General features: G+C 39.4%; 1 protein-coding gene across 4 annotated transcripts in view; it reads left to right on the forward strand.

The window, feature by feature from the left end:
* LOC149144963 (putative cyclic nucleotide-gated ion channel 20, chloroplastic) overlaps nucleotides 1–12,561 on the forward strand; it is a 481,236-nt gene that overhangs the window by 122,054 nt on the left and 346,621 nt on the right. For 3 of the 4 annotated variants that reach the window (XM_089446392.1, XM_089446390.1, XM_089446391.1), the window contains exon 4: nucleotides 5,889–5,987. The exons of the other annotated variant lie outside the window; for it this stretch is intronic. In XM_089446392.1, coding sequence (XP_089302518.1) covers nucleotides 5,889–5,987 — 99 coding nt within the window. The remainder of the gene's footprint in view (nucleotides 1–5,888; nucleotides 5,988–12,561) is intronic. 4 annotated transcript variants of the gene reach the window in all.

The raw sequence follows: 12,561 nt of genomic DNA on the forward strand, positions 1-12,561 counted from the left end.
AATTAACAATTTTCCAGGCATACTTGTTGCCAATATAAGATATAGGTTAGGGATGTTGTGTTCAGTAGCTTCAGCTCTTTTTACAGGTTCAACTACTTCAGTTTTCACAGTGCTTGATGAATATGACAGCAAGCCCACACTTATATCCCCTCCCCTGCTCTTGATCATCAAGATGAGCAGGCTCTGACAATTTATTTCGCTATCATGTGCAGCACTGAGACCCTCAGTGTTTGATGACTGGTCCTTTTATTGTATCACTGAATCTACACTTATATCTTTTTGTCAGATTGCTAGGTTAAAGTTCATAGCTAGATATTTATCTCTGCTTTTCTTACTTTCATTATTAGTCTAGAAGTTGCTTTCAGACTCCCGCATTGTATTTACATCGATCACTGTTTTGGATCACTGTTTTGGCTTCAGTTCGTCGAAGCTATAGTTTTGGCTAAGTTGAATCACCCATTTCAAACCCATGGATCCATCGTCACATATACATATAATGTATCACCTCAACGAACACCATTTCTTCGTTTTTTCTCGCAATAAAAAACAAGAAGAAAAGCGTTCAACCGAGAAGCAGGGCACATTTGAATCCAACGCATCAGACCTGGCAGAGGTTAAGGTGACCCTAAAAACCATCTGGAGAAATGCAGAAGCTCCTCTTCTGCACTTGCCATGAATCGAAATCATTCCATTCAATGAAATTGCAGGGTTGGGTAGTCGAAATTAGCACAAGAATTCGTCAATTATAACAAAAGAATCTGACTACACTGCATGAAGACGTGAAGTCAGGTCGTAAAAACCACCATTCTTTAACGCGCTCAACAGAACTTGGAAGGGGTTCATAATTTTCATGAAAAGCATAACCAGGAAGGTTACAGTGCCCAGGAAATTAGGGTTCAATTGAATGATGGGGTTAAGATCACAATTTAAAGAAAAGTTTCATGAAAATTATGATGGAGCAGTATTCTTGACCTCACAAAACTTGTCTACGAGTCGTGGACTGTGGAAGCTCTGGAGTCTGCGGCGTCGACGGTGGACCTCTGCGGCGTAGTGGAATGGCACTGGAGTCTGCGCATCGACGGTGGAAGCTGTGCGAGTCTGCGGCGTAGTGGAATGGCTGTGCGAGTCTGCGCATCGATGGTGGTCCGATATAATGACAATTTGAACCATGATAAACCTAAACAGAAATCTAGCGGGACTTGGGAAATCGGCAAAGTCGCGTTAATCGGGTAAATCGGCAGACTCGCGAGTCAAACTCGCATTGACCACGAGTCAAACTTGGTCAACGCGACTTGACTCGCATAGTTTCAGATTGAAACTTTTCACTGGCGAACAGATTATGAATCGCGATTAATCGGCAAAATCGGCGATTCCTGTTTCAGTGAGGCATACACATGCTCAGCTTATAAACTTTCATTACATGTACATAAACAGTCGTCTACAGATATAGACCCATGATCGGAATGACCATCAATGTAAAGCCATTGTACATATGATTTAGTACTCCTGAAATCGCAACCCGGATGGATGAAACTAGATCCGGGGTCTTCAATCTCGTTCAACCGTTCGCTCAAGTATGAGTCTATCCATGTGAATATGTGATCTGAAGTCGAACATGGGAAGACACCATCTGATTACCAGCCAATGATGTAAGCTGTTAACAGATGCGAGAGAAATCACTGATAATGATAATGATCCTTAAGGTACTGCAATACATTTTGCATGGTGTGAATGGATGATTTGATGTCGAACACCATACAAAGTCTTTCGGTCGAAGGCCATTGATGTATGCCTATCGCCGGAAGCGAGAAACCTGCCATTGATGTATGCAAGCTTCAAGGTACTGAATGGGTGTTTCTAAGTCAACTTCTTGGATAATGTGCTGATGTCGACAAGAAGCGACTCATCGCAGGAGGGCCTTGATGTATCCCACATCAACGACACAAAACGAGTGTAATGATTTTGGAGATGGAATTTGACTGACGACACAAGGTTCAGGAATGGCGGTCATGAAAATGAAGGTTTATGGTACTGTAAAGGATGACTTCTCTTGAACATATCGGCGACACTAAATGAATTGGCAGCATTGACCCAAAACCAAAGTAATGGATGGTGTGATGGACCATAGTGCGATAACCATCAAGCAGATAACCCAACCCAAATAGTCTGAATGAACTGGCAGCATTGACCCAAAACCAAAAGTGATGGATGGTGTGATAGACCATAGGTATGATAACCGTCAAGCAGATAACCCAACCCAAATAGTCACGGAGATGAAGTGAAAGTGTCATGTTCAAGAGCGACCTGCTACCATAAAGTGGTTTTCCCCTTTTCCCATTTTCCCCAATCATTGCTGACCAATACCTCTTTATTTTTATCAAGCTTGAGGAGGATAACATATGATCAAAAGAAAGGATCTCCTCCCTCATAGGGATGCAGGAATGCATGCGTCACACATTCACTAGATGAAATCAACATAATATGCCCTCATATGAAATATGAGGTGGTTGACTACAATGGAGGAACTTTGATTGGAAGCTCACGGGAATGAAATGCGTAAAGAAAGGAAGGAAGAGATCATGGAATATGCAACCATCGTAAAGGCAATGAAAATTCGAAAGACCAAGGAGATTTGACTAGGATATCTCCATGGAAGCTATGAAGACTCTAATGGAGTCTGAAAAAGAAAGACACCCTTGAGAATATATATCTTTGGGAGATGTGTCGATGTGTATGTAGAATGTCGATGCAAACTAGAAGATGTCATGATGAAAGATCATCACAATGGTAATGTTGATTTTAATGTTCATTTCTTTATTTTTGAACAAATATCTAAATGGGTCTATGCAAGGCTGCCAAGGGAAGATCTATGGATGTCTTCCACCATCAATGCACACGTAGTAGGATGAAAGATTCTTAAGTAAACATGGCATGAAGAAAGCAACATGGCATGAAGGAAGGCTAGATATGGACTGATGGATCACTTTCTGATGATGACATGGATGACTCATGGATGAAAGTGATGGAAGGGAAGATCTATGGATGTCTTCCACCATCTATGCACATGTAGTAGGATGAAAGATCCTTAAGTAAACATGGCATGAAGGAAGGCCAGATATGGACCGATGGATCACTTTCTGATGATGACATCGCTGACTCATGGATGAAAGTGATGGATGGTCGGTGCCCTATGTAGAATTCCTAAACATGAAGACTCCTAGATAACGAAAAGAAGTTCATGACATTGTGAGGATTTCTTCAAAGCATCTGGTTGTCCCATCATCTCCACCTAAGGAGCCGCGTAGGTCCCTAATTAAGAGGGAGCTTGGAAACAAGTTTCTTACTTGGAAGAAACTTGGAAATTCCTAAGCTAAGAGGGAGCTTAAGTACATTCTTTCCATAGGAATGAGTACATTCCTTTATTGGAATAGATATGTCCTCCCTAATTAAGAGGGAGAGATAGACACATCATTCTTGTTTTCACTTGGGAAGACATAATGGAGGATTGGGTAAACATCTAGCATCTGATACTCTTTGAGGATGAGTTAGGGCATCCAAGATAAGAGTAGTCGTAGAGGACCAATATTCTTTGAGGACTGGGAATCCAAGATAAGAATAGTCCTTGTGGAACACACCTTTAGAACTTGGGTAGGGTATGTTCCGAGAGAGACAACGATGAGGGTGTCTATACATCATTGGTCTCGCTAACATTGTTCTCAGATCTCGTGGAGAGAGACAAAGTTGTTATCAAGGCCTTGCTATGTGAAAATGCTGGTTGATATGATGCTAAACATACAGGCCACCAATCCGACTCTTCTTATGATAAATTCTTCAGGTTGAGAATGACCAAGTACCATTATGAATACCTAGTTAAGAGGGAGTGTTAAAAAGTGTATCTAGGTTCCGTCTTCATAATCACATGTAATTGTGATTTTATGTCATTGATGAAAAGAAGAAAAATAAAATTATTATTGTAATGCTTGTCTCATGGGTGTCATGAGCAAGGAATTTTATTTTAGTGATGGCTCCCATTGTGAGCCTTTAAGATTTGTCATCTAGTGATAAAAGTCAATTTGAGTCTATGTCATGTATGAAGGACCCTTCTTGGGCATAATATGCTTTGTATGAGTCATTAGATAAGTATAAATAGCCCTCCAAGACTTGTCACAAGTCCTCCTCCAAGTCGGCCTGCAAAAGGAAATAAAGATCTAAAAACACATGTTGGTCTAGTCTTGAAGTAATGTCGGCCTATTGTACATGGACAAACCACTATATATAGAGGTGCTCGGCCTCACTTGAAGGAGAGCAGAACAAGCATCTGAAATAGAAAAGAAGTGCAAAGGAAGTAGCCTATATTCCAGCGAAGAAGTGGAGGAAGAGTAGCTGCAATATCTTGGACCTGTTTTGGATGATTCCTCCCACACGTGCGAAGAAGAGGAGTATAGTCTGCAGTAAAAGGAAGCCAAATTGTTGCAGCTGTGTTTCAAGACCGAATCAAGGAAGAAAAGAAGATAATCATCAGCCCAAGTTGTAGTAGAAGGATATCAAGATAATCATCAGGCCAAGAATGTCCTCCTATCCAAGCAAAGGATATCAAGATATAAAACAAGGTCAAGTGCTGCAACTAGGGTTTCTAAAGGAGGGCCGAAAGGAGCAGATCTGATCTAAGGGCCGAAATCTGAAGATTAGCCGAGGAAGGTGGGAGGAGGAAGGAGTTTGACTATCATTGACTCAAGGAAGCAGAAGTTAAACAAGGAAGCTTTGTGACTTGGTCTTGGAGTGGCAAATAGGTCAAGGGTCTTGGTCTTGGTATTTGTCAATTGGAATCTCTATAAGAAGAAGAATTTGTTCGGGTTTTCCTCTCAAGAGTGAGAGGTTTTGGCCCTGGCTGATAGCCTATATTCTGTGTCTCTTGTCTCTTTATGGTTTATGCTTGGTAGCTGTTTGATGAAGAATAACATTATAATAACATAAGTAAAAGAAGATCCTAATCAAGAAGTAAAAAGCATTCACAAGCAGTTATCTAAAGAAGAGAAATCACCTATTATTGATACCCTAGATTTCTCAACACAAGTGACAATTGACTAAGTTTGTGCTAAACTACTTAAAAATTTATGACTGAGGCTTATAAATGACATGTGACTTTATTAGCTGAAGTCACTTAAGTTTAAGTACAACTACTTGACCAAAAAAATTATATACATTCTAATGCATTGAATATTGAGGTTAGTTCATGTATGGAAAAGATATGTTGGAAAATTAGGTGCAAGACTATTTTTTCCCATGAGGTTAGTTCTGTCTTCCTTTTGTTCTATGTGGAGGGCTGAGATATGTCATCAGCTTATATTTAAAGGAGCTATTTTGATAAAATATGCCTTAATTTTGAGTCCAGCTGCATATCCCAGTTTTGTTTGTTTTGAGGAAGAGGTTATGATCTCCATTGTATATATTCTTCCACATTTTGTAGTCTTTTTTAAATATAAGACGCATTTAAAAAAATGGAAGAGAAATTTCTGAAACCACTTCCAAGATGGATACAATTTGTTTCAGCCCTCAATTCCCATGTTTGTGACCTTAACATGTTGTAATTTCTTGCTGAAAAAGCTGGAACCTCTCCTTGTACATTCTGCATTTGATAGTCTGATACTGCTTTAATTTTTGTTCACTTGTGATTGGTTCTAAGAATAAAACACTTTTTGGAAACTACTGGCATGCTTGTTACTTATTGGGAAGTTTTTAATATCTCATGTGATCTGGGTTTGAACAAGTCAATAATTTGGGGTTGTATAGAGGTATTAACATATTTCAATGATGAAGTTTTGGAAGCATAACTTCAGATTATGCCCACTAATCTTTCTTCACCTTCTTGTTCTTATTTCAAATATCAGACGAATTTCTGCATAATATTCAATGACACATTGGCGACATGTGTTACTATCTTGAGAAGTTTTACTGATTTTATTTATCTCTTACATATGCTTCTGCAGGTAAGTTTGACACGACTCCTCCTTGTTTGTTTTATTAATATAATTGATCTCTTTTTATGGACATAGAAAGTTTGTTTTATTAATATAATTGATCTCTTTTTATGGACATAGAAAACATTACTCTGATGGTTTTATTTCACAGGGATTGGCTACATAGAAAACATTACTCTGATGGTTTTATTTCACAGGGATTGGCTACATAGAAAACATTACTCTGATGGTTTTATTTTACAGGGATTGGCTATGTATTTTCCATTTTCTAAATTGTTTTACTGATCATATTAACAATAAATTTGAAATCATTTTAAAATGTTTATGAGAGGAAATTATTATGTCTATCATTCAATTCTTTCAATTTCTTAACTGATTTACATCTTACAGATTCCTTCCATCCTTTGGTATATGTCCTCTAGGCCCTTTAAGTAGGAATAGCCAATTAGATATTGTTTAGAGATAAACCTCTTCATTTCATTTTATCTTAATTGTTTTTTGCATTGTTTGCAAGTTCTCATTCTAGTATCATATATAATTAGCTCTTTTAGCTCAGTCTCTGGCCATGGAACTTGTTCATATGTTTGAAACCCATTCATCAAATATCAAAATCAAGTACAAGAAACATATTTTTCCACTTCAGAACGGATGACAAATAGCACACTGAACTTGAAATTTTATTGTTCCAATGACATTCTAGTGGAAAATAGTAGACGACCAAGCTTGTTCAGGAGAACAGACCCATAGGAAGGGACATGTAAACATGCGGTCCATAAGTTGATGGTATTGCTTTTGGGAGATTACATGTCAGTAGTGTTTAGGAACATGGCATGCTGAGAGGATGCTACAGTCGTTGATGAATAATAAGGGTTGAAGGAAACGCTCCAGACCTTTTGTTATGGAATCACAATTTCATTCTTGATGGTTCATGGTTATTTTATCATAGGTATTGAAGTGAGTCATCATATTGAATATTGTCTCAAGCTTGTGGCACAATACAATTAAACAATGGTTATGCTTGATGTATGTGTCATAGGGTATTCCACTTATGATGACACATTATATGTAGCCTCTTTTTATTGGCATCATGCAAGCATTACATGCATGCACAATCAACAAAGGAATTTTAACATTCAAGTCATGCTTTATTTGTATAATTTTGGGAAGTTACACGGCCAACTCCAAAAGCTCTTGATTTGAAAAAATTAGAAAATGCACAACACAAAGACATAAATGTGCTCATAAAATTTCTCTTTTCTTTATTTAGAGATACACATATTTATACACAAATCGAGTGGTAGAGTCCTATTAAGAGACTCATCTTCTACATGACAAACTACATATTTTTAACATTCAAATCACGCTTTATTTGTATCATTTTGGGAAGTTACATGGCCAACTCCAAAAGCTCTTGATTTGAAAAAATTAGAAAATGCACAACACAAAGACATAAATGTGCTCATAAAATTTCTATATTCTTTATTTAGAGAGACACATATTTATACACAAATCGAGTGGAAGAGTCCTATTAAGAGACTCATCTTCGACATGACAAACTACATATTTTTAACATTCAAGTCATGCTTTATTTGTATCATTTTGGGAAGTTACACGGCCAACTCCAAAAGCTCTTGATTTGAAAAAATTAGAAAATGCACAACACAAAGACATAAATGTGCTCATAAAATTTCTATATTCTTTATTTAGAGATATACATATTTATACACAGATCGAGTGGTAGAGTCCTATTAAGAGACTCATCTTCTACATGACAAACTACATATTTTTACTCTTAAACTTATTATTAGAATATTTCTATTTAGTATTTAATGCTCAGTTTTTTAGCTGTTGCTATTTTTATTCTTTTAGCAGTTTCTTAGATGAAACTGTTTGTTTCCATATTCTACATAGAAACCTGATGTTTCTATTATTGTAAATATCTTTGTATTATCATTGAGCTGTTTGCTCATTTCTAATTAATTCATTCGATATTCTTTTATGGTATCAGAGCACAGGAATTTTTTTTCGAAATAATTTTTCATAGTTTGAAAAATTCAGGAGTTCATTTCGAAACTGCTCTCAGTGCTCTCAGGGTCTGTAGATCTCTTGATCAGCTATCCTCTTCATATCCTAATCTCTTGAGTTCCTTCATTCCTTTCTAAGGTCGAGCCCTCTGTAAGCCAGGTAGCCTTCACTGAGTCTTAGCCTCGGCTTTGCTCACTGTGATAAAAGCTTACAGTCGTCAATCTCGATACAGAAAGGGATTCTTCCCCTGCATTATCATTTTATGAGGAATTAACTTTGTGGCGGAATCGTGAAATTGCTTTAAAATCCGGCATTTAGAATCCAGGGGCAGCAGTCTATTTGTCGGTTGAACAATTTATTTTGTTTGAAGCCTTGTTGTCTCATCGTGGCACTTGAACCCTAGCCACTGAGCATATTAGTGTTCGCTGAGAGGAATCCTCATTTAACGTCTCAGCTGAGGATTTGTTTTGCCACACGGGAACGTGGCAACACAGTCTACACGCCCGAAACATATCAAGTTATGGTAATGTCAATCTATTGACTGTCTCCACAGTCTTCACCACACGGGAATCGCACGCCGGAAATATATCAAGTTACAGTAAGCGGAAGCGGTGAGCCTAAATCAGAATCGGAAGCGGCAGCGGAAACCGAAGATTGAAGTGTTTGCGTCACCATTTTGGCTCACGTATTTTGGCTCGTGTATTCCACAGATCGAGATCTTCCAGTGATTTAAGCCCTGCTTGTATCACGCGACGGCATTGACGGCAGTGACGGCATTGAAAATATCTGATCTGGCATTTTCACGTAAAGGTATTTTCCAGATTCGCGTGTTTGCTTAGCAATCGGATTAAAGTTTATTGTGATTTTATTTGAAGCGGTGGGACCAGAATAGCATCACAGTTATTTTTGAAGAGTGGTCAAAACATTCATTGGTTTTTCAGTGGACAAAAGATTCGTAAGACTCTCTTTCTGCCTGAGATGGACCGCATTTGAAACAACAACGTGCCAAAACTGCACGCATCACTAATGCTGCACCGAGTGACTTAAATTTTTCAAAGCTGTTGCATTGTCCTTTATTATCTGTTGAGCTTTGGAATTTTCGGGCGGCCATCATCTCAGATCGTGTTTTTATGCATGTGGACAAACTATCACAGTTATCATCTGGTTTTGATCTGGTGTTTTGATCAAAACAGCATCACAGTTATCATCAGTGCACGTAATCAAACCAGCATCACAGTTATCTTTAAAGTGGCGTGATCAGATCTGAGTTATTTTTTCTTTTGGTCTAGTGTTTTTGATCTGGTGCACTGATACAGATCTGAGTAATTTTTTTTTGTGTGCAAGCCTATTTCTTTCACAACAGAATTTGTTAAGGTTTGGTACAGTCATCTTGAAAGAAGATTTTTAAGCAGGCAGCTACACTTTTTTGTGTGTCAGACTTCTGTATTGACTTTGGGAAAATGGCCACGCTCACCAATCTGATGTTAGAAGGAAATCAACGCTTTAATGGCAGCAACTATAACATTTGGAAACAAAGAATGCTGACCATTTTTGAATACAGGCGTCTTGATCAGCTCATTTTGGGCAAAGAGCCTCGTCCCGGTACAGCTGGTACCGATCAAGATAAATTTGATGATCGAAATCGGGAGGCTGTTATGCTTCTCAAGCTCTCTGTCGCTGATGATCAGTTACCACAGATTCCTTCTGGCAAGACCGCTGCCGAAATCTGGCAACAGTTGAAAGAACTGCACGAGACATCTGACAAAAGCAGAGCATTTTTTTTTCAAAAATCAGTTGTTCTCCATCATGATGGATGAACATATGTCTTTACAGGAACATCTCAACAAAATTAAAGACATTCGAGATCAGCTCGAAGCCATTGGTCGGACCATGGAGGAAGAAGATATGGTAGTCATTACTCTGAAAAGTCTACCGAAATCTTATGAACACTTCATAGAAACACTCAACATTACAACCACAAATGTTGATCTGAAGTTTCCAGATTTATGTACCAAACTTCTGCAGCAGGATCGGTGGAAACAGCAGTTTGGTAGTGGTGCTTCATCAGTGCCCTCGGAAAATGCATTTGCTGCAAAATACCAGTCATCTCAGTTTTTTCAGCAGAAAGGCTCTCCTCAGCCTTTTGATCCTGCTAGGAAGAAAAGTGTGCAGTGTAATTACTGTCACAGGTTCGGTCACATGAAGAAAGATTGCCGACAGAGGATTGCTTCTGAACAGAAGAAACAGGGAGGGCCAAATCAGACAGCGAATGTTGCAGCACATTCCGAGCAGACAGATTCTGCCTTTTACGCCTTTATGGCTAAAAGGTCTTCAGAACATGTTCCTTCCTCTGCATGGTACATTGATTCTGGTGCATCACGCCACTTCTCTCACAGGCGTGACTGGTTTATTGACTTCTCACCTTTCAGTGATTCAGTGGTATTTGGTGGAGGTGAAAAGTACAATGTAGCTGGCAGGGGTACAGTTCAAATTCAGTCTGGTAGACACACGCTCATATTTCTAAATGTATACTATGTTCCTGGTATGGAGATTAATCTGCTATCTGTTAGCCAGATTATGAGGAATTCTCCTCAGCTTGATGTTGTGTTCAGTGCACACAAGTGCTCCATCATTGACAGGGAGACCAGTCTAACAGTTGCTGTTGGCCTAGAGGACCATGGTCTATACAGGCTACTTGACACCGGTGACTTTCCAGAAGTGGCTCTAGCAGCACGTGTCTCTCCCATAAGCACTCTATGGCATCAGCGATATGGGCATCTAAATATGCAGTATCTCTCTCAGCTCTCTCGGGAGGGACTTGTGTCAGGATTACCTGATATTCAGACTCAGCAGTTGGGTGTATGCAGCGCCTGTCAAGCGGGAAAGCAACATCGGTCTTCATTCAAAAATGGAGAATCTTGGCGCGCATCTAAGGTACTTCAGTTACTTCATGCTGATATTTGTGGTCCTATGAATACAGCTTCTATCACAGCTTGCAAATATTTTTTACTTATTGTAGATGACTTCAGTAGAAAGATGTGGGTGTATTTTTTAAAAAATAAGTCTGATGCTCTTAGTACCTTTCAGAAGTTTAAAACCTTAGTTGAAAAAGAATCTGGTTGCAATATCATGACCCTTAGGACAGACAATGGGGGGGAATTTTGCTCCTCAGCTTTTGCCAACTTCTGTGATATTCATGGCATCAAACGTCAATTAACCACACCTTACACTCCCCAGCAGAACAGTGTTGTCGAGCGTCGCAACCGCACAGTTGTTGAAATGGCTCGCTCCATGTTACAACACAGGAGTGTTCCAAACAAATTCTGGGCTGAAGCAGTATTTACTGCTGTTTACCTTCTTAACCGATCACCTACTCAGGCTGTTAAAGGGAAGACTCCTGAAGAAGTTTGGTCTGGTCGTAAGCCTAAGATCAGTCATCTCAAAGTATTTGGCTCAGTTGCATATGTTTGGATTCCATCTGCTAAGCGCTCTAAGTTGGATTCCAAAAGCCAGAAACTCATGATGACAGGTTACAGTGATCATCACAAGGCCTATAGGCTGATAGATATAGCCACTGGTCGTCTTAGCTTCAGTCGAGATGTAGTATTTGATGAAGACAGAGGATTCTTTCAGTCTTTTTCTTCTGAGCAGCGTTCTGAGGATCAGCCTCACAGTGTTCTTCTTCCAGTCGGTCCACCTGATGGGAGGGATGATGTAGCATCAGTATTTGATAATACTCTATCTGAGCTTCCTCCAGCAGCTAATCCTCCTCTTGCTGTCCCTATTGCTCTTGAGCCTTCTCCACCTCCTCCTGATATTGGTTCCTCTACTCCTGATATTGGTTCTTCTTCTCTTTGGCCTAAATGGTGGGCTAAAACCATAGGTGATCTCCGGGATGATGAACTCCTTGAAGGTAGAACTTCTAGACATAAGAACAGACAACAGTCTACAGTCAATTTTGCTCTTATGGCTAACCTACACAGTATTTTTGAGCCTCAAACCTATTCAGAGGCTAAGGGTACATCTGAGTGGGAACAGGCTATGGAAGCCGAATTCCAGAGTCTTCAGAAGAATCACACCTGGACACTTTCTGATCTTCCTGCCGAAAAAAAGCCCATAGGCTGCAAATGGGTGTATAAAGTGAAATACAAAGCTGATGGAACCATAGACAAGTATAAAGCTCGTCTTGTGGCTCGAGGGTTCTCACAGAAGGAAGGCATCGATTATGAGGAGACTTTTGCTCCTACAGCCAAGATGAGTACCATAAGGCTTGTTCTTGCCCTAGCAGCTCAGTTCAATTGGAAAGTTCATCAGATGGATGTAAAGAGTGCTTTCCTAAATGGTGATCTTCAAGAAGAAGTATACATGACGCAGCCTCCAGGATTCAAGGTTGCTGGTCAAGAACAGAAAGTGTGTCGATTAGCTAAAGCAATCTATGGATTGAAACAAGCTCCTCGGGCTTGGTACATGAAAATTGATCAGTACCTGACAGATCAGGGTTTTCAGCGGAGCCCATCTGATGCAAACCTGTATATCAAGCATACTGGTGATGATATCT

This window comes from Pinus tabuliformis, chromosome X (genome assembly GCF_031772625.1).
Source record: "Pinus tabuliformis cultivar Carrire ecotype Pingquan chromosome X, CPIR1, whole genome shotgun sequence".
In the NCBI taxonomy this organism is placed as follows: domain Eukaryota; kingdom Viridiplantae; phylum Streptophyta; class Pinopsida; order Pinales; family Pinaceae; genus Pinus; species Pinus tabuliformis.